At 42.5% G+C, this 23102-nt stretch overlaps 1 protein-coding gene across 1 annotated transcript in view; it reads left to right on the top strand.

Annotated features, from left to right (window-relative positions):
* Nucleotides 1–23102, top strand: part of LOC126399200 (beta/gamma crystallin domain-containing protein 1-like) — a 39183-nt gene that overhangs the window by 13597 nt on the left and 2484 nt on the right. The window contains exons 10-22 of the mRNA XM_050059043.1: nt 1319–1445; nt 3927–3962; nt 5784–5944; nt 6084–6207; nt 10266–10411; nt 11641–11767; nt 15023–15052; nt 15181–15293; nt 15861–15973; nt 16921–17122; nt 18319–18442; nt 21884–22042; nt 22713–22875. Of these exons, the coding sequence (XP_049915000.1) occupies nt 1319–1445; nt 3927–3962; nt 5784–5944; nt 6084–6207; nt 10266–10411; nt 11641–11767; nt 15023–15052; nt 15181–15293; nt 15861–15973; nt 16921–17122; nt 18319–18442; nt 21884–22042; nt 22713–22875 (1625 nt within the window). The remainder of the gene's footprint in view (nt 1–1318; nt 1446–3926; nt 3963–5783; nt 5945–6083; nt 6208–10265; nt 10412–11640; nt 11768–15022; nt 15053–15180; nt 15294–15860; nt 15974–16920; nt 17123–18318; nt 18443–21883; nt 22043–22712; nt 22876–23102) is intronic.

Here is a 23102-nt window from a genome sequence, read left to right as displayed (position 1 = left end):
AAACCCCCGTGCTCCGCAATCATTTCTCTATCGCTAATGACTGGCAAACCCAGCAGAGGAGTACACTTTGGAAATGTTTCCCGCTGTGCTCAACGTAAAGCTGTCTTTTTAATGGGATGTTCCCAGTGCTTGGCTTCGACAAATAGCTGGGAGATAATAATGATTACGACGTTCCTCAGTGTTTGTCTTTGGTTTGACTCTCACTCGTTCGCCTCTTGAGGAATGTTTGTCCTGCTGTTGCATGTCAGAAAATAGAGAGAGTGGGTGTGGGGGCACTTGGAAAAGCAGAGTGAAGAGGTGGAGACTAGATGCAGAGACACAGACAAAGGTGTGGAGAGAATTTGGCAAAGGGGAGGATGTTTTTCCACGTGAGAGGTGTCGGTATTCGGGACACTTTGTGCCCTGCCCACGAGACAGTTCATGACAGTTTTTCACAGTGCTATTCTTGTAGCTTTACCTTGGCACCTTTAGTAGAGACCTGTCATTTTCCAAGATTGTTTCAGCGTTTCTCAACACCCCGACAGAATTAATTGCTGTCAAATGACAGCTCATCTTTGCTCGGCTACAATTACGCTCCAGCAGCTCCCCCCTACGGTGTTTGCTCTGCAACAAGTTGAGCAGCTGCTCAGCACATGGAGTTTTGTGTTTGTGTCAAATTTACTGTAACATGCTAGTTCAGTTGAATTCACTGACCAAACCGACTCACTGGCTCCTGTTATTATAGGTCTCTCAGCGCCACAAGGTTGGCATCGCTTCATGGTATCACTTCCTCAGCGCTGACAGAATGAGCTGGGCTTATTTTTCCTGCCAGAGGCTCACATGTGGTCTTTGGTATGAGGCTTTGTGTTGCGCTGCATAATGGATCAAAATGGCAGAGGTGGGGGCAAAGCTCCAACAAACGCTGCCCACACCAAAAGTGAATTGTTAAAGAAGAAGCTTTGAACTGGAGCATGTCATTCCCAAGATATTCTACTCCGAAACAAATAGTTTTTTGTTCTCTGCTATAGTTGGATGACTCATGTCTGTGGTAAATATAAAATTATTAATTAAAATGCTGCCCTGACCTGATTATACTCAATGTACTGAGCAAAATGACCAGTCATAGCTGTAGCTGCTGATTTCTGTGTAGAAAAACAAGTATCAGTGAGTTTGTTCCTTTTTATGACCATTATGTCTTTATAAAAGCAACAAGCAACGCAAGGTCATGAATCCCAGTGTTTTTAAAACTGCCAAGAGGCAGAGCTGTGCATAATGTGCAGGGACTTTTTGGCTCGTGGTGCTGATTAACATGCATTGTGGGTGTTCCTCTTTCCTTCAGGTGGCTGGTGTTCAGCGACCCAGGGTTCCAGGGCATGGTAGCTGTGCTGGAGACAGGAGAGTATCCTTTCCCCGAGGCCTGGGGCTTCCCATCACCCTTTGTCGGATCTCTTAGACCACTTAAAATGGTTTGTAATTCTGTGCAACACCTAATGTACACTAGACAGTTCACAAATGTGATAACATAGTTTGCTATAGAGTGGTGCAGGGATGATGTTTAATTGTGGGCCAACACAGAGGTTAACATCCCCCTAGTTCCCTCGAAAAAAGTTTATGATTCTTACAAGTTTTGTTCAGCAAGATAATCGTCACCAAGGAACACTCTACTGGGGGCCGTAGGGGAGCCTATCCCAGCTGACATTGGGTGAAAGGCGGGGTACACCCTGGACAGGTCACCAGACTATCACAGGGCTGACACATAGAGACAGACAACCATTCACACTCACATTCACACCTATGGACAATTTAGAGTCACCAATTAACCTGCATGTCTTTGGACTGTGGGAGGAACCCGGAGTACCCAGAGAAATCGCATTCTGACACGGGGAGAATATGCAAACTCCACCCACCCCTAGGTTTAAACCTCCCACCGCAGGTTTAAACCAGGAACCCTCTTGCTGTGAGGCGACAGTGCTAACCACTGCACCACTGGTCCGCCTACAAATGAACACTACTGTTATGATTTTCGAAGTGTAAATGCAATTGCCGGAAGTAAAAAGCTAACATTAGGCTGTAAATAAACTACACCACAGTCATATGACTTCAACGTTGCCACCTAGACGAGGCTGTAGAGCCACATTTGGCGTGGAGTCTCATTTAGCATCTTGTTAGCAACTGCCATTTTAAAGACATAATGACAGATAAAGACAGATAAAACTAAGCTTGTGTTAACCACAGACCGTAGTATTTCAGGCATCTAACCAAAAACCCATTCAAAAAAAACCACTGACTTTGAGACAAGGGAACCGGAAGTGGTGAAATACTAACTCAATCCTGCAGCACTTTATTTCTAGCCACACTAGTGGCATGGGATTTTGGCATTGTCCAACTGCCCACTGCTTTTGTCTAGACTGAAATATCTCAACAAATGTTGGGTGCATTGCTTTGAAATATTGTGCAAGCATTCACGGTTCCCAGAGGATGAATCCTAATTACATTGGTTATCCTTTGTTCTTTCATCTGGAGCCACCAGCAGGTCAAAATATTCTCTTACCGTAGGAAATATCTTAACATTTATCAGATGGATTGAGAGAAAATTTGGTACAGACATTAGCCCATTTTACACAGAGATCCTGAGATAGGGCCACAATAGAGACCTGTCATTACTTTGCTTTTTATACAAAGCCAAACAACACCAGCATAATGCCGCTCCATTGTGTGGTTTTAGATAGCATGTCGGTATTTCAGAATCAAAAGAGGCATGATGTGTAACACAACAGTGTCAGCCTCCAGTATGAAATACAGCATACGCATCTGGCAGTGCTTTCTAAACAACAACAATGGCATAACAAGGCAACAGTATTCATTTAGCATCCTGGTTATGTAGTGGCTGATCTCGCCCTCTGCTCAGAGGGTAATGATCTCCAAGACCTCATTGTCTCCCCAAGTTTGCGGGCATTTTTGTTTGCTATTCTTCTTTGAGTTAGCTGCTGACTGCTGCTAGCTGCTTTTTAAATCTACCAGCGGTGGGTCGCACACATCATTAAAACCTCACACCTGTCCCATTCTGCCGGCTCACAGACATCAATTTGGTGCTATTAGTACCTCCACGCCGGCTTAAAGGCGAGACAACTCTTTCTCTTTTCTGCAATCGTACCTTTTACACAGCCTTGAGCAGGCAGTTTAAGGCTTGGCTTGCATAAAATGTCTTGAGAACTATTGGATGGATTGCCATGATACTTGCTACAAATATTCATGTCCCCCTCAGAATGAATTGTAATGACCTCGAAGGTCCCCTGATTCTACATCTAGTGCCATCATCCCATTGGTTTATGAACACATACTTGAAAATACTAATGACGTTCCCACCAGCCTCAGCTGTACTTTGTGTTTAGTGCTCATTAACACGTTTGCAGCATGCTAACCTGCAAAACTAAGATGTCGAACAACTTAAACATTATAGATGAGCAGGTACTGTTAGCATGTTAGCAGTTAAAGTTAGCCCCATGGAACTGCTATCACGGCTTTAGATTCTTATTCTCGTTTCTATTAAACATTTCCTTTTCCATATTCTGTCAGTAACTTTGTGCTTGCCAAGACACGTGTCCAATTAATATCATACAATTTGCTTTCATGAACACTTTTCCCAGTTAGGTAATTCACTATTGTGACTTTGTAATGACGGTTTCCTTTATATGAATAGCCTGTCTCTGGCTCTGTACAAACGCAGTCAATGTGAGAATTAGCAGCAATTAGTTGCCCACAGGGACAGAAGTTCAGGTCAGCATGTTCTGTGTGTTCTATTCATTTTCTTTGCTGCTCGTCAAAACAGAATTGCCATCCAATTTCCAAGAAAAAAAGATCCATTTGCATAATTGCTGACTGATGTTTTGCAATGTACATTTATGTAGAGAGGAAAATGGTTGTTTATGATGATGTCTTTGTTGCAGGGTGGTTTTAAAGTGGAGAATCCCAGTGAAGTCAAGGTAGGAGTGACATGTCATTCTACAGTTTTGCATGCTGTGTGTGCGTAACGTCAATATAATGTGATTTTAAATCTGCAAATTGTAAAGCAACCAAATGATGAGCTGCGATTATTGTACTAAAGAAGCACTGTGTAGGATTCAGTGGCATTAAGCAGTGAGGATTGCAGATTTTAACCAGCTGAAACTGCACATCCCTGTGAGATCAAACCTAGAACATGCTGCTCAAAACAACACAGAACACGAGCATCCCACGACTGCTGTGTTATGAAACCAGATCTAACATCTTCCTGAGTCCCGAGCAAAGGCGTAGGTTATGTTTCAACATGGGGGGGACATATATGAAAGTGAGGGTGGTTTTGGTGTCTGCTGCCAGAAAAATTTGAATGCCAAACACTTAAAGGTCCAGTGTGTAAGAAAAGGACTGCGTATTGCAACCAGCTGAAACTTCTCCAGGTTAGAATTCCTTCAGTATTCATTGTAAAGGAGGATTTTCGGTTCAATCAGACTCAAGTTTGTTTGCCCCCTAACTGCGGTTCATTTGGGCAGGTGTGAACACAGCAATCACACTCAGGTGCGCACCAAAACAACCAGACCGAGACCTTCTTGAAGAATGGTCTCGAAATGAACTCTGGTGCGGGTCGTTTGTGGTGAGAATGTGTTCCGACCTGGATCTGAACCAACTGCAGTCACATGACACATTGTTTGGGTTAAACATGAGCATGTTACAGTCCTGGAGGATTATTAATGTGCACCTCCTCCTGTACTGCCTTAATATGCACATTCAGCACATCCAATGCATCAAAACATTGTTTTCTAGTTGGAGCCGCGCCTCGTTTTCAAACTGTATGGTTTGACTAAAATGAACAATGACAGCAATATAGTCCACGATGAGCAGCGCTAAAATCAACCTGCGTAGTTGTCCCTCCATTGTGACATTAGAAAGTGTCACATTTATCTTGCAAGTGTACTCTTCTTCAATGTTTTGTTTACTTCCTGGATTTTTCCCAACTGGAAATTCTGACCAGTCAAGAGCAGCTTTCTCACACAAGGCATTTGATCTGGTCTGCTTGTAAATGCTGCCATGAGAGCACGAACCAACTCTAGGCAATTATGCAACTTTGTAACAAAAGGCAAGACAACTCTAGGTCTGACAGCGCCCTTATTTTCAGGTGATTATACCCAAAAGAAAATATACTTTATATATTACATTCCTTGTCTACCAATATATCCCCCTAAATCCGACACACTGGACCTTTAAGAGAGTGGCCTATTTTCCATTTCATGTTGTTTTTATCTTATTTCAAGACACGAATTGATGTGATGTCAAGGAATTTCCTATGTAACCCGCAGTGTGTTATGACAGCAGATATTTTCAGACCTCGGAGTGAAAGTTGAAGAGTCTTTTTGTTCGACATGTTTTGTATTCACATTCAGCGAAGGTTAAAATCTCTGAAGTGCACACATTCATGTTACTGTGCTCAAAATGCTCAGTAGACGGTGTGTCCAAGGATATGTTTTCACCTCATTTGCGGTCATGCTGAACCGCAGCGAGATAGCCATCAAGAATTAAAACATTCCTCAAACTTGACGTGTATGTTTGGATAGGAGTGTTATCTCTTTATCTGAATAGAAGTTTGGTATGTGTGCAACCGGCAATACTGGCTTAAGTATCAAATGTGCCATCCTTTACTAAAATAACTCAATTAAATGCATTTGGAACAAAGATACAGAGATAAGAAAGACAACATAAACTCAAGGTTGTACCAAGGACAGCTGAATTTAATCAAGTTTAATGTAAGCCTTTTCCTGTCTCTGTTACAGGCTGTGGTGTATGAGAAGCCTGGTTTTGAGGGCTCCTGTTTGGAAATCGACAGTGACGTTTTCAGCTTTTGTGAGAGTGAAGGAGACGTTCCTAAAGATGGAGCAAACCTTGACTCAACAAAACTGAAGTCTGTGGGTTCCTTAAAGATCACTGGAGGACTGTGAGTCTATAGTTCATTCTCTGTGCTCACACAGGCTCAAGCTAGTAACTAACCCTTACAGCCAGATGGTGATTCAGAGGTTATGTAATGCAGTCACGATTCACAAACACAGCTTTAACCAGCGAATCTTTCCTCACAGCTGGGTGGGCTACAGCGAGCCTGGGTTTGAGGGCCAGCAGCACATCCTGGAGGAAGGAGAGTACCTGGACTGCAGCGACTGGGGAGGCTCAGAGCCGATTCTATCACTGCGACCAGTTCTGGCTGTGAGTACCATACTGAGCTACCTCTCTATACACACCTTTGTGTGCCCAAAGTTAGCTCTAAGTACACCAGTGTGTGACGAAAATAGCTGTGGTGTAATGTTTAAATTATGGCTCGACCAGCGTGGGTTCGGGAAAGTCAGAATTAGTCTCCAAAAATGGAAAGGATTCTGTGTTCCCCACTCCAAAAAAGTTTATTCTTGTCAGGGTGGAAAATCCATGTCAAAGGATTCAGACCAAGGGAGACCAGAACTTTCCACAGTGTGTAGGGTTAGCAAGCCGGGAGAGCTCTGTTAAATACCAGAGGAGAAAAAAAAAGGTTTTATTGGAGAATTGATTGATGAAAAACAATGCTGAGCAAAAAAAGAAAATAAAATGCAGAAAACAATGAAGTTTTGTTTTTATGAAGCTGTGGTAAGGGAATAATTTTCACATTATTAGCGTCAGTTGGCACTGCTGACTTTTGGATACCCAAACAATTCACAAAGCAATCAATCTGGGTGAAAGTCGAAATCCTTCTTAGATATGTTTTGAATTTTAATACCCTGTTTTCTTGGAATTAAATGTGTGAAAGCACAGGATGGATAATTCAAGGCCAGCCAGGCAAGGATTTATGTTATTAAGAATTACTGTTTATTTAAAGAAGAAGATGAAGATAAAAAAAATCAAGTCTGCTTCGAATTCTTGAGAAACTGTATCGATTTATTATTTTTTTGTTTGGGTTCATTTTTGTTAAAAGGATGACTTTATGTGAAACTAATGAGATGAGCTGCTTTGTTTGTTGTGATTTTGTGTTATACTGTGTATAAGTGTGTATGTCTGCATGTATGTGGACCCCAGATTGATAGATAGATAGATAGATAGATAGATAGATAGATAGATAGATAGATAGATAGATAGATAGATACTTTCTTAGTCACTTCCTTTCATAGTCAACATATTGAATGCAAGCGACGTGGGCGACACTTCAAGTGCAATACATCACTCGTGCAATTAGGGGGTAGCAGAGTCACCGGTACATTCCGGCTAGCTAATACTGCTGTAGCTAGCTAGTACTGCTATTGTATTAGAGTGCAGGGCACTAGAACTGTCATATAAATGGGGGTGCACCCATACGACTTCGCAAAGTTGTTCCTCCTCGCCCGCTATATTTCATACCTGCTTCTTCTGTGAATAACAAAAAAGTGGTTAATTTCAAGTAGTCGCTTGCATTATCACCTCTGCTGGCAACGTATGGTATTACACGCGCTGCTGCGTCACATATCAAAAAAATGAACAACACATTTTGAGACGCAAGCACGCATCACGGCGGCCAATGCGTCTCGATGCGTCCCAATGCATCTGCGTGCCTTTGCATCAACTACGAAACGGTCTTTAGTGTAAGAATAAAAACGCACAGCAGTGAAGTGATGGTCTAGTCCCAGGACTTCTACAGAGAGCTGTTACTGCAGAAGATATGCTTTAGATGGTAGCGCACATTTAGGTGGTTGACAGTGCAGGTATTGCAATGTAAGGTGATATTAAAGTGTTAGAGGGTAATGAATACCTTGCTATGGATAATATAGATGCAACTGAATAGCCACTGCTTATGCTGGTGCAAATGGGGATCTGCAGAAAGGATGGAAGGAAGGAAGGAAGGAAGGATGAAAGAAAGAAAGTAAAATAAAGAAAGACTATCAGCTTATTATTTTGTGTAAACTGATTTACAAGTCAAACCCTAGTGCAGCCCTTCTCAAACTATAGGGCGAGTCCTCCTAACAGTGCACTGAGCACAGGGTGGCATGTGTCTAAGTGAAAAAATGTTACATAGGGTTAAATTAATTAACTGAGTTAAATGAATCTGATTCATGTGGGCAAAACAAAGAAACAAGTTATTTCACAATCGCAAGGCCATCGAGATGCAGATCCATTAAAAGGGTACTTTGCTGTGCTGATCACATATAAACCAAGACTCTGTTACTGTACTGCCTATTTCTCACCTGAATTGTCTTCAGAAACATATTTTAGTGACCTGTTTGGCTGTAATGTGAGAATTAGTGACCAGGAAGTGGGAGCAGTACTGTTTCCTGTATTGTAAAAACTGAGCCAAGCAATGAACCAAGATTCTCTTACTGCTATGTATTTCAGCTTACTCTGTAATTGTAATTCCAGATTGTTTGTTACCATGCAGGCACCATATTTCCTGTTTCCTGTGTCCTTATGATACACGGCGTAATAGCATACAACGTTGAACATTATAAATGATCTAAGAAACCTGAAATGCTGATGTGTTCAAGATCAACAATTTTTGGTAAATAATCTTGTTAATAGTCTTTATCGTGTAAGGAGCTTGAGTTTTCTATGTTTTTCTTGTTTCCTTGTTCTTTCGTTGGTGGAATATGTGACATATGGTGCACAGGCTGTTGTCAATTATTGAGAAGCACACCAACAGCTGATAAATTCCCTCACACCTGTGCACACCTGTGAAATGGTTGGTGGAGCTCAATGTTGGAAATAATGGTGCTGAACACTCTTGACGAAGTTCCAGGAGGACGGAAACGTATTTTCTGTTCAAAGGCTCAACTGTTTCCTGTGTCAAAATGGCTGAGCTCGCATTTTGTCACCCACCAGCAGGAGCCTTCATTGGTCTGGTGCACCGCAGTGCATTCTGGTAGTTGTAGGTTTTCTACTTCTTGAGCCACAGCGAATGCCACAGCCCTTTTCGCCTGTTGTCTCTGGTCATGTAGCACCAATTTCAAAAGTATTTGGGTCTTTTTACTGCACAGACAGCATGGGGAGTTGAAGCTCATAAACTGCCGTGACTTAACTTGTGTACATTCGCAGGAGCAGGAAAAAACTTCCACGTAACTCTGATGTAAAAAAGATAAAACAAAGTATTTTTATTCCACAGTTCTGCCCTATCCTCTTACTGGAGTAGTCAAAGTTAAGCTCTCCTTACAGCAAAGGGACTACAGTAAGAAAATCGTGTGGCTTGGTGTCAATTGAGCAAAGGCACTTCCATGTGCTCGAGACCTCTTCTCTTAAAGCGACAGTAACATAAATCACTGTCCTAACAGAAAGCTTAAAGGGATAGTGCGTCCAAAAATGAAAATTCAGCCATTATCTACTCACCCATATGCCGATGGAGGCTCAGGTGAAGTTTTAGAGTCCTCACAACACTTGCGGAGATCCNATATTTTGTGGTTTCAGTTATGTGTTTTTGGACGTTTGAATCTGGGGCGCTGTCAGCCTCCATTAGGTGGAGTTGTATTGCTACCCCCTCTCCCCTTGAATCTCCGCAAGTGTTGTGAGGACTCTAAAACTTCACCTGAGCCTCCCTCGGCATGAGGGTGAATAGATAATGGGTGAATTTTCATTTTTGGGTGCACTGTCCCTTTAAATATTGTTGCCTTTTACAGACTATTGGTTACATAAACATGAATCAGATGTTTTAGTTGACTTTTTAACTAATTATTAACTTATTCAATTAAATCAATTATTTATCTCCATTTACAGAAAATGTTAAACATAATACAGACTGCATTTATTTATTAACTAAAACATATGAAAACATAATTTAACTCCCAGAGACAGTCTAGTTTTATGAAAAGACCATCTTTCCAGCAGTGAAATATTTTTGATTTGATTTGTTCGGACAGCTAAACAACAACTATAACAGATTCTGACAAGTAATAAATCAATCAAAACTAAAGTAAAGAAAATATGATAAAGTTGACTTTCAGTGTGGCAGATTTTACTTTTTGAATCTGAAAACTCTGAGTGACATTTGCCTTGAAATGTTGGTGAAAGGAAACAAACACTTCAGCTCTTTATAAATTCATTCAAATGTTCAACTTGACTTGTTTTGCTTTTAATTTCTGCGATCTTGGTAGTGATTCATCAAAACTGTATTGGTTTATAGATACTGGGCATGACATTTTTTATTCCTCCAAAGAGGGAAGGACTAAAAACAGATCTGAGAACCACAGAGTGTGTTAACTTCATGCTGTTTTCAGTGATGTCTCTTGATATGATGCTCATCACATTGTCACCAGTTGCTTTTACTTCTCCTCTCTCTGCAGGACTTCATGTCGCCGCACCTCAAAATGTTCAGCGACAGAGATTTCGGCGAGCTGGGAGTCAACATTGACGTGTCGGTGCCTGTTATTAACTTGGATGACACGGGCTATGGAGCGAAGACGCAGTCAGTCGACGTCATCCGTGGCGTGTAAGTGACTGGCATTATCCTAATCCCTGTAGCCTTCACTGCTGTGCGAGGTGCGATGGGAAATAAAAGGTTGTCTGTCAATTGGAATTCCTCAGATGTCTTTCCACTGCAGAACTTTAGGTATGTTTGTGTGATGACAGCTCACAGTGCAGTGCATGCTTTCAGATGCATTCCTGCGCTTCAACCTGATAATTACTTTGGGCTGTAGGCCCAGTGAAGCCTTGTGCAGGTTTTTTTTTGCCGTCCTCTGCAGCTCAGGTGCGTAACGGTGAGGCTGCCGCACCCATGCTGACAGGTCAAGACAGATCGCCTAGTTTACTAATGTTTAGTCTGCCACACCTCACTTCCTGTCAGTGTAAGTTGGAGCACGCTGTCTCACACCCATTGGCAGTGGGAATGACTGTGAAATTAATGGAGGGTGTGGAGGAGGAGTTCCCTGACGTCTGAACACCGTTAACAAGAACTGTCATTTATGTTTGGATAGTGTTTGTGTGTGAAGTGTTTCATCTTGTTATCTGTGTTATTACATGCCATATGAGAAGTAGAAGTAGTGGCTGTGTTTCCTCACTGTTTCTATTTCTTTATGCTGTGATGAGCTGGGGAAAAAAGCAGAAGTAAACAAAACCAGAAGTAAATCAGAAACAATGAGATCTGAATAATGAAATGCAGAATATGGTGATTGCCCAAGAGAGAGCATACAAAATTATGAATAATGTGAAGTGGAACATTTTGTCCTTCTCCAGGAGGCGGCAACATTGAATGGTTATTCTTGCTGCGCCGCTAGCCTGTTATTAGAATGCACAGCCTCGCCCATGTCATACTGCCGTCCTTCGGAGCCTCTGATTGGCTCTGTGTGTTGTTTTAGCATTGCTCAGAGAGACTTGTTTGTAGTGCGGTGGCACAGACACAACACCAAAAATGCAAACACAGCCGAGACGTCCACAACAACACACAGCAACCCAAGACATGCCTGACTTGCCAAGAGGGTACATACAGTACATAACTGCTGAGATACTATCATGGGAGGCCATTATCAGCTTGGACTCTGACCAAGAATTGTCGGCATACATGATAAATGAACACTTTCGGCTGTGTCACGCTGTGAATTTTTGTGGTTTGCTTTCTCAGCGCGGCTAATAAAGATGAAAATGAGAAAAGGAGAAAACTCTATTGTGAAATGTCAGAGCAAAATAAAAGGGCGATTATGTGCCCTCTGTTTCCTCCCTCAGCTGGGTCGTGTTCGAGGAGCCAGGCTTCTGTGGTGAGAGCTACATCCTGGAGAAAGGCCTGTATGGAAGCCCGGAGGACTGGGGCGCGCTGCAGCCCAGAGTTGCCTCAGCTATGCCGGTTGTGCTGGTAAGAACGATGACTCACACAAAGTTACGAAACCATGTGGCTTTGCCCAGCTATTAGATTGTCTTGTGATATTTTCTGTTCAATCACTGCACCCAAGTGTGTTCGATGACATCCACAATTAGCTTCAGATAATCACAGTGATTATAATTTCAGTTTTCCATGATTTATAATTGAGCAGTTTTGCAGTATTGAAGCACTCGCTGTATTCTCACTTCCTCTGGTGGTCCTATCATGGCTAAGTGAGTGATTTCCTTTCATGTGACCAGTCACACCACACAATGCTCGTGACCAAATCAAAAAGAGCAGGCATCTTTGGAGGGACAGATAAATCTATAAACAGTAGATTATCTCTGGGAGCATGAGTCACACACAGGGCCAGTTTGTAATGAGTCTGTGCAGAGAGGAAATTTCTTGTCACAAGACTTTAAGTGAAAACATCTTAAATCAAAAAGGTGAGTCATCACGAGGCTGCTTCGGTTTCAAACCAGATGATGATAAACAGACGTAGATTTCATGCAAAGTTTTCTACAGTGTTGCAGCTACGCTCTGAAGGTAAAAGAGCAGGTCAACCCCCGAAACTCAACAGCAATGTCCATCTCTGGAAAACACGACCGGTCACTCAATCCACAGACCTTGCTGTGAGCAGTTTAATGTAGGAACTATTTTCTTTCTACCAAACTACAGTAACCAACTGTATCATAGCGCAGAGGGAAGCATGCATCTACCAGAGGTGTGGACTTGAGTCACATGACCTAAAATTGGACCAAGTCACAAATTTGATGACTTTAGATTCTAGACCAGTTTCCCTGTGGGCGGACATTCCTTTAGGGCCTTTTTCTCTTTATAGCTGCTGTCATAACACAAGGGAGGCGTGGAGAAATCGCAGGTCAGAAAAACACTTTTAACCTGCACTTTTCACACCCTTTTAGCCACTTGCTGGCTGCGCAGAGAAACTCAGTGTCGTCTCTCCCTCTCCTCTCTCGCCATGAGCAGGCAGGCAGGAGAGTTACTATGGTTACATGAATCGACATTGGCAGGTCATATTGTCGTGAGCCTGTCATCATGTAAACGATGTGAAGTTAGACAAAAAGACCATCACGTGAAAGTCTTTGTAAGGGAGAAGTTCAGTAAATGCAGGTGTGTGTGTGTGTGTGTGTGTGTGTGTGTGTGTGTGTGTGTGTGTGTGTGTACACAAGTTACAGCAGGAAGAGTAGAGTGTAGTGTGTGGCGTGCATAGAATGGTTAATGGATATCCTACAAAAACTGTATGTACAACATTTCGTATGATAGCCTACGAATTAGCACCCCATGAACGACGTTACGTGCTTTAGGCACGGTTACATTATTAACGTTAAGTCATTGAGGTTAGGTTTAGGCAAGTAAAGTTACTGAGGTTAAATTTAGGAAAAGAAACATTGTGAGGACGTTCCTTAAAATTACCCAAAGTTAACACAATTCCGAACATGCGATTCTGAGGAAAAGTTTTGGGGCAAAGTCCAGGTTTTTGAGACCCATTCAAAACCCCAGCCTACCTCCACACAAGACTACTTGGGACTGCTTCCTTGTATACTCCCGTCTGTGCATTGGTCACGTGATCACAGCCTTTCCAAATACATTGGTTATGTACGAATTTGGATGCATTATTTTTTGTAGGGAAAACATACAAACAGTTTGTGAGGACAGTTTGATATATTAGGCACAAAATGGTGCATAAAAATTCACCAGAATGCAGGAAAGGAAGTGCCTGATGCTCAAAAAAGAGCCCAGGAACCCCTCGTTAATATGTGTCCCTTTAAAGTTTGAAAGAAACCTACAGATTTGTGTCATATAATATTTGTATGACTTATATTTGTTTGATTGTTTGTGGCAAAATGCTAGGGCCAACTTTTTGTCCTTTCGACTTGAATATGTTTGATACCTTCCCCCAAGCCCAAAGATTAAAAAGTATGTTAAGGTCTGCAATGTCTTAAACAACATCAAAGTACTCTTTTTACTACTGTATTTTATAGCACTGACATTTACATTATACAACGAAACTGGACAAAAACATACAAAACCCATCCAGTTGTGGTCCTGGTTAACAGTGCAATATGCGATAAAAGTGCAATGTCAGCACTACTTGTTTAAGATTAAGTTCAGTCGTGTGGAGTTTGCATGTTCTCCTCGTGTCAGGGTGGGTTTGCTCCAGGTACTCCAGCTTCCTCCCACAGTCCAAAGACATGCAGGTTAACTGGTGACTCTAAATTGTCCGTAGGTGTGAATGTGAGTGTGAATGGTTGTCTGTCTCTATGTGTCAGCCCTGTGATAGTCTGGTGACCTGTCCAGGGTGTACCCCACCTCTCACCCAATGTCAGCTGGCATAGGCTTTAGCCACTCCACGACCCCCAACAGGATAAGTGGTCACGGAAATGAATGATTGACGGAATGTTAACATGACATTACACTTGGGGACGAGCGCATTATGAACTGTTTTAGACTTAAAACTCAAAGTTTGGGAGTTCAGACTTGACTTTGTACTTGAGTGTAAAGACTTGACTTACTTGTGACTTGCAAAACAATGACTTGGTCCCATCTTGGGCATCTACTCATGGACGAGAGGCTCATGCTTTTGACAGTGCGAGATATCCGTGGCGTCCTCCTCAGCTGAGCTGTAACGTTAGCTAGCCCAGTGGTGCTAGGTGAGCCAGCAGTAGATGCACACTTCCTTCTGCGTGGTGATCCAGTTGGCGCGTGTAGTTCTGTAGAGAGAAAATAGTTCCTACTGTACATGAACCTGCAAATTATCTTGAGAAACCAGGTCATGATTTCTGGAAAGAGACATTGCTGTTGAGTTTTTCAAATGTATTTTTTGGCACTTTGAGCACCACAAGCTGAGTGCCATCTAGTTCCATTATATCGGAGAAGGCAGACATCTTTATGGCTGTTATCTGCAACACTCAGCAACTCAGACCAAAACAATCTCGATTGATAAATAGCACTACAGGTAAGAGCAAAAATATGTCTTTTGATTCTGGGGTGATTACTATCCCTTTAAGAGGCTAACTGCAGTAAAATGAAATGATTTCTTAACACCAAGGCCAATAAGACGATTAATATAGCAGATAAATAATGATATTTCTTTCATCGTCTTTCTCACCTTAACTGCTGCTGTGCAGTTTACCTATAATACTATATGCAACATAACCCATATCTAATGACTTCCTGTTCTGGTTCAGTGCATGTACATGAGTCTCATCAAGCTTTGTTTCATTTCAGGATGATTTTGAGAATGCCGCCAAGTTCAAGGTAGGCGACCCAACAGGACAAAAGAACACATCTATCCTCGCTGAAATTGTGTTCGTCTTATCTGATGAAGAGTGTGAGAGGTTTAGAGTGGATGCGTCAGCCTTGTTGTTTTGCAATGTGTGTCCCAGGTGCAGCTTTTCTCTGAGCCAGGTTTTCAAGGCTCTGTCCTCCCTCTGGAGGACAGCGTGGCCTCTCTGCCGGACGGCATCTCTGTGGCCTCGTGCAAGGTTCTGGCTGGAAGGTGAGTAATACCGCACACTAGGGACGAAAATTAAAATACCACAGTGCAAGTCATGATTTAAGTTGAATCATAAAAGCTTGAAAGAATCTGTGTCATCCTGCAAAAGCAGATTTTAGAAAAAGGCCCTTTTGGATTCCCAAAGGTGATTTGATACAACCGTAGCTGCATATTTCTTATATTACAAACGTATCTGTAGGACTGCTACGGGCTACTCACTGCTCCACTTAATAAAAATGGCTCATATGGCAGCAACTTGTGATATACTGCACATCTTACATTTTTAATGACGCGGCATCCAAAAGACAATTCAATACATTGCTCAGTCCTGTGCAAGTTAGTGTGAAACAGTAAGCTGTTCATCCTCCAGCATGAATAATCTATCACAGTGTGCACACTGTAGCTCACTGTGTGGCAGCGTTTAATTCAATGTACATATTAAAAATCTGACACCTACATTATGCAAATAGCTTTACATGGTAATCATAGCTCTTCATCAACGCAAAACATGAGTCTCATTTTGTGCTGTGTGTGCGTGCGCGTGTGTGTGTTTATGCAAATGACTTTCAGCTGGCTGGCATTTGAGGGCCCAGACTTCACTGGCAGGATGTATGTGTTAGAAGTGGGGAGCTACCCAGACCTGAGAGCGATGGGATGTGTCANTAAATCGCAAATTCATTGCAGTATGCCAGACCAGAGATCCAAGCCTACTCAGTTGAGTGGGCGGGGTCTATGGTCTGGAACCAGGCTCTATATTTGAAGCTACTACACCAATTTAGCTGTGCACTCCTATAGCACTTGTTACCTGGAGAGGTTGGAAAAAGATATACGTTTCTTCCCTGTTCCAAAAACAAAATCAGACCCTGAAAAGTGTAGGGTTAGCTAGCTAGCTACTGAAGATATAGCCTACTGAATGTATACACATGCTGCTACAGTGAAAAAAAGGCCGACCCTGCTGTACAGGAACCAGTGAAGGGAAGCAGGGAAACTTTGCTGATATTAAACCAGCTGTGTGTCATCGCAGTATGTGCAGATGAACGTTGTTTGACTTCCCCTGGAGATCCCTGCCCCCAGCAACATTCATCTGCACACACTGTGATGACACACAGCTGGTTCAGTATCAGCAAAGTTTCCCTTTATATTCATTGTCTTGTGTGGCGATGAGCAGTGATGTGGTGGTTCACTTTTACACTGTGATCTGTAGCCTATAGTTCGGCTTTAGCTTCTAACTATCTTTGTCTTTTTAACCTGTTGTTGCTGCTGAGTCAGTTTGACATCCTGGATATATCCTTCAAACACAGACTGTAGACCCCCTTGTTCTTTTTGAAAACTACTGAAAAGACCTAATTTACCGATACATATTACATGTTCATATTAATAAAACCTTATATAGTGCCGGTGACCCACAACTTTCCTTCCCTGACTTAAGATGACGCGTGGCAAAGGATAAAAAGCAAATGTTAAATGAGTCACTAATGCTGATCTACGACATGACTTTTGGTTCAGAAGAGAGTCCATCTGTTGCAGAGGTATCAGAGGGCAAAAATGCCAGGGAGCACAAATATGCGAGTGTGGTCTGTTTCCAGGGTAACCTCAAAGTAATTTTAATATCAACCTGCATGACCTGCAGCTCTCCGCCTACTCCATTCCTTCATGTACTTTGTGTCTCTTTTTTCACCGCTCGCTCGACAGGAGTTTTCGCTGCCATCTATCACTCTGTTTGAGCGGTGTGATCTGCGGGGGAAGAGGGTGGTCCTGACAGATGGATCGGTCAACCTTCAGCTGGCTGGAGGCTGCAGCAGGGTCCAGTCTGTGGCCGTGGAAGGAGGCATGTGAGTACATCACGACCGCTGCGTGGTTACAAGTTCTGTGGGAGCGTCACCAAGTTCTCCTCTTGGTGTGAGTCTGACAGGTTCATGCATTACAGCGTGTGTGTTTCTCACTGTGCTGTCAGAGACATTTTTTCTGCTGGAAACAAGTGAAACAGAATATCTTTCATTTTTTAACTCATGTGTCACTCACTGGCCCCTGTTGATTCTTTACTATTGAATCTGTTGTGTTTTTAATCTCTTTTTCATGTCTTTGGAATTGAAAAGTCGACAGGTCAGATATTTTTTTAAGCTTAGGACTTTTGCTCAAGGCAAACCACTCCCATGCAGTGTGCCACCACTTCAACAACATCTCACAAGATAAATCTTAATAGAAAAAGCAAAGTACTAAGGAGAAGGATTAAGAGATTATAAAAGAAGCAAGTCGAGGTTATCTGTCTGAATAGGTGTCTCTGTTTTCTTTTCAGCTGGCAGAAGTTACTGTTACACCTGCAAAGTCAGTATTTATTATGGAAGCAAAGATGGTTTTGTGTAGTAGGTAGTTTTGGACTGTATGCCAAGACGTATTTCATAGATTCAAATTAACTGGACGCAGAGTGCAGCCTCAGCATATCCTAAGCATGACAGCACAGACAGATGGAGTGATGATGGAAACCTACTGCTGATGTGCGAGATTCAACCCGTAGGTGTGAACCAATGCTGAGGAAATAAAGGGCTCCCAGTGAGCCAGAGCTGTCTCTGCAGTGGCACTTTCCTGCTGCAGGAGAGTCGGGCAATCAGCCAAACAATGGTGCCATTGAGAGACCCGAGTTAAATGCAACATTTAGTGTCACCGAGAAATTGGCCGGTCATGAAGCTCGGCACATTTTAGAAGATTACCTTTGGCACAGTGCTGCATGAAGGGGAGGGCTCAGAAATACAGCTGCAAGTCAAGAGAAGACTTTGTTCCTGCCGGGATGACAACTTAGATAGCCGCTTTTTAATGCATCAGAACAAGTGAAACTGACTGGAAAAAACAGGATGTTCTCTCAGGTTGAAATCTAGGTGCCATGATGGGGAATAATGATAACAGCAACCAACATCCTCACAAGGGGGCAAGAGCAATGAAAAAGAAACACATGAAAGCATTTTTTTTTGTCTGTGCAGACTGATAAAACAACAAAATAGTGACTGTGTTTTTGTCTTGTCTTTATCACCAGGTGGGTGTTATACGAGGGAATCAACTATCGGGGGGCTCAGATTTTGCTGAAACCCGGTGAGGTACTTGACTGGCGCAAGTTCAGCAGCTGGAAGAAAATTGGATCCCTCCGCCCTCTCATACAGGTATATCCTGGTGTTCAACAATGAGCCCAAAGCTTTATGCAAAACAGTTCCAACCAGAGGTCTGAGGTCTTTTCAGTAGTTTATTCACTACGAAGTGAACTCAGTGTATGAGCCATGAGAGCGACTTTCTGATCACAGCTTTTATCTCCTCAACTTGACAACTATAGAATCCTGGGGCCGCTTGCACAGAACAGTGAAGATTTTCCTTAAAGTCCTAGTTAAGGTTTCTTCAAAATAAGATTAGTTGCACAAAACATCCTTAAAGTTTCCTTAAAATGTTCATTTCAGTAGTTAAGGTTTCTCCTTGTCTTGGTCTTACGCTTAAGGAGTCCTTAGACTGTTGCACAAAAGACCTTAGCAACCAAAGCAAGGTGAAGAAAACACTTAAGGTACCTCTGACTCTAACTTAAGTGCAACATGACTGAGTTTATGGTGATACATGAAAAAAAGTCACCCCGAGAAAAAGGTTATACGACCAGGAGATCGATGGATGCACTTTTGATTTTACGCTAAAGATTTGACTGAAATAGACATTTTCTTCACAATTCCTTCCCACAATCATTTTCTGTTTCCCTTCTCTGACCAATATGGTTTTCTTGTCTTCTTTTCTTCTTCCATTTTCTTCACTATCTAACTATAAGCCAACTTGAGCCCAAGCAAACAAATAATCTCCATGGACACTTTCACTGCTGTAAAATCTCTTTCAACACAGTAAATGAGTTAACGTTTTTCCTTAAATAAGGAAAACTCTCAAGGGATTTTGTGCAACTGTGTAAGTCCCTAGGCTAAGGAGAAATTAAGCCTTAAGGGTCACACTTAAGGAGAAAACTTAAGGTGTTTTGTGCAACTGGTCCCTGAAGAGTAATCTTATCCAATGGGCATATGTGATCTGGTGTTAATTAATTAAGGGGTCCTTGACATGAGAAAACTTCCCAGCTGGCCACCAACGTCCTTAGATGTTTATATTTGGTTGAATTTAGGTTGTGATGTCGGTTTTCGGTTTGTGTCCTTCCTTGTTTTGGTATTCATTCATGTTTAATCTGTTTTCCTCTTTTATTTTGTAGATTCTTTCCTCATGTGTCATGTCTGGGTTTACTTCCTGTCTTTGTGCCTGTTTTCTGTCACACCTGTCTCATTAGTCCTTCCCTGTTCCCAGAGTCTTTCACACCTGTTTTGTATTAGTCTAGTTCGCTCCACCCTGGTGTTCCCAACCACACCTATGCGGCCTCCAAATAAGTTCAAAAATAGCCGTCTGCAGACGCCACTGTAAGAAATATGATGAATTGAACTCACTGGCTTTGGTTTAGTTTTACTCACCGTTTGACGATCCAGGTTCTTCGGTTGGTTTTAGAGTTGACTGATTTGCAGGATGTGTGGTGAGTTGCAAGATGACACTATGAACTGATTGTCTTCATTGTCACATTCAAAAAACTCCCCAAACATTCCCCAAATAAACAGGCTTCATCAAACAATGAAAACTGAGATTAACAAAAAACATGGTGGTTAAAGACTGTAACCCTGTGGCGTCTTCCAGGCTCCACACTGGCTTCAGCACACCTGCCTTTAATTAAAGGTTCCCAAGGTGCCAGATCAGGTGGTGCATTAAAGTGACTCAAAATAATAGGAAATTAGGACTCTAACAACACCCTTGTTGTCAGCCGGTCTTGGATAGTTTTCTGTGTATATAGACCTGTGTGTTTCCCTTTGTTCCTTGTGAGTTCGTACTGTCAGGGATCAGTTCAGTAAGGACCCAAATGCAGAGCAGCAGGCAGGTGTGAAAAATCGAGGTGATGAAAAACATCCAGAACAGGCAGGTAATAAAAGTCCAAATGACAAAACTAACTGAAAACCAACCGGGATAATTCGATGAACTCAGATTGAAGAATCCAAACAGAACACAAGACACCAGGCAGGAAACGGAGCAGGGAACGACACCAAGAACACAGGGATGAGCACAAGGAACAAAGGGAAACACACAGGTATATATACACAGAAAACTGAACAAAAGAACGAGACACAGCTGGAGTAGGTGGACACAGGCAAAAGGAGGGAAATGGGGATTGACTAACAACAAGGGTGTGGAGGGGGACACTAGGGTGGAGCAAACTAGACTAATACAGAACAGGTGTGGAGGGAACAGGGAAGGACTAACGAGACTGAAGGAAGACAGGAAGTAAAACCAGACATGACACAAGAGGAGAGAATCTACAAAATAAAACAGGAAACAGATTTAACAGGAATGAATGACATAAAGCAAGGAAGAACACAAACAGAGAACTCCAAAACAAAGTCCACAAGATAACGTAATGTTAACAAAACCCAGGATCATGACACCTAGAGTTAGCTACAAGCTCATTTGCATCTGTAGTCTCTGGGCAGGAAACAGAGCATCTCTGTTAAGAAAATAGAATTGTTTTGTACATGTACATCGAACCTAGCTTTAGCTACCGTCAGTTATTACAGTTAACAGCTGTGTCAGGTTGACTTGATTGAAAATAGCAACCGAAACAGGTTAAAAAAAAACATGTCAGTAATTTCCTCTTCAAATAGTATTCATTAAAAGAATACGTCACTTGCAAAATGGTCCCCACATAAAACCCCCACATTAAACACTCCTCATGAATTGGAGTCAAAGAGGTCCGCGTTTAACAACAGCTAAACTATTTTAAAACATCTGTTTACTCTCATACAACTCAAGCAGCATAATTTAGGTCTCATTTCTCCAGCCGTATGCTCAGTGCTTCCCAAACACATGCATATTCACTACAACATCATGATTTGAAACACACCAGTGTGCCTGGGCATATGTGTGTGTTTGAACTGTGCTCAAGCTCATACACACGTACGTGCTCAGGCATGCTGCAGCTAACTGGAGGCGTAAGTGTTTTGTGTTGTAACGTTTTAGCTAAAACGCATGTGTTTGGGAAGCACCGAGAGTATGACTGGATAAATGAGGCTGGGATTACACTGCAGGAGCTGCGCGAGAGCTTGTAAACAGATGTTTTGATGTAGTTTTGCTGGTGTTTAACGCGGTCCCTGATGACTTCATTTCATCAAGAGTGCCTGTTTTAGATTCTCCATTAAGTGTGGAGGCATGTGGGAAAACAGCTTTTTTTTCATGAATTCAAGTTAACATTAGGGGTGCTATACAAATGGGCTTTTTGCAGGTGAAGTGTTCTTGCCGTTTCAACAGCCTACTTACTGTAACTAAGTTTATAATTGTTATAGTTCAGGCCTTTGTAACAGCTGATGTACTTACTGAGGCAGAATGTAATTGTATGGTTGAGACCATGATTTCTTACTTTCACAATGACTCACCTTGAAGTCGGATAAGTCAAGATTGTTCTGTGTGGAGCTGAATTTAGCAAACTGTGTTTAGAATATGGCATAACGGCACTGACTGTGTGTGTTTGGCCTTGTGTGTGTGTGTTTTCCGAGCAGAAGCAAGTGCATTTCCGTTTAAGGAACAGACAGACGGGGCTCATGATGTCAGTGACCGGCGATTTGGCTGATGTCAAGCTGATGCGGATCCAAGAAACGGAGGAGACCGATGGGTTCGAGCAGATCTGGTTCTACCAGAATGGACATCTCCACAGCCAGGTACCAGCGCCACCATTATACTGTGGTGTAATACTGCAGACCAGACCGATTTAATCAAGTCAGAATGAATTCCGAGATGTAATCAGAATGAGGGCCAGATCCAAAGCAGGGCAATCAAAGGACTTGGAGAGTGAAAATGGGTTTTAGTGCAACAGATCTGGATACTGGCGGTTAGCATTGTCGCCTCACAGCAAGGGTGGGTGGTTCGAAAGCCAGGGTTTGGGAGCCCTTTAATGCAGAGCTTGCATATTCTCCCTGTGTCAGTGTGGGTTTTCTCCAGGTACTCCAGCTTCCTCCCACTGTCCAAAGACATGCAGGTTCATTGGTGACTCTAAATTCCCCGTAGGTGTGAATGTGAGTGTGAATGGTTGTCTGTCTCTATGTGTCAGCCCTGTGATAGTCTGGTGACCTGTCCAGGGTGTACCCCGCCTCTTACCCATTGTCAGCTGGGATAGACTCCAGCCCCCTGTGACCCCCAACAGGAATGAATGAGACCTGTATACTACAGTACCTCAGTCAATCTTCTATTGCTGAGAGTTTTTCAAGTACAAACCTCCCCTATCATACCACACACTGGTCCACTGATTCCATCTATTCCCATGTAAAGTGTCACAATTAAATAACAGACATGTAGTTTGAATGTTGAACACTCCTCTCCTTGTGTCTCTAGCTGCTCGAGGAGTGCTGCCTGTGTCCCAGCGGCAGTGTGACGATGCCAGGAAGCCGCGTGGGTCTCATCCCAGAGCTAGACAGCGATATCCACCTGTGGAGCATCACCCCCGAGGGCTTTATCCGGTACACCCCCACCCCTGATCTAGTCCTGGACGTCAAAGGTGAGACATCCACGTGCAGCATGACGTGTAACTTTTGACACACAGCAGTAATGATCTATACAGAAGACTTTGGGGATCCGATTGTTCCAGACTTCTGGAACTTTATGTTGATGTTAAAGAATATGCCAACAATGATTTGAAATATTCTGATGTCATTGGTTTGTTATAAAATACGTTTATGCTCCCAATTACACAGCTACAGTTAGTTAGGATGCAACTCACACACA

This window comes from Epinephelus moara, chromosome 12 (assembly GCF_006386435.1).
Source record: "Epinephelus moara isolate mb chromosome 12, YSFRI_EMoa_1.0, whole genome shotgun sequence".
Classification (NCBI taxonomy): Eukaryota; Metazoa; Chordata; class Actinopteri; order Perciformes; family Serranidae; genus Epinephelus; species Epinephelus moara.
The sequence above is the reverse complement of the archived record's forward strand: the minus strand, read 5'-3'. Positions and strand labels throughout refer to the sequence as shown.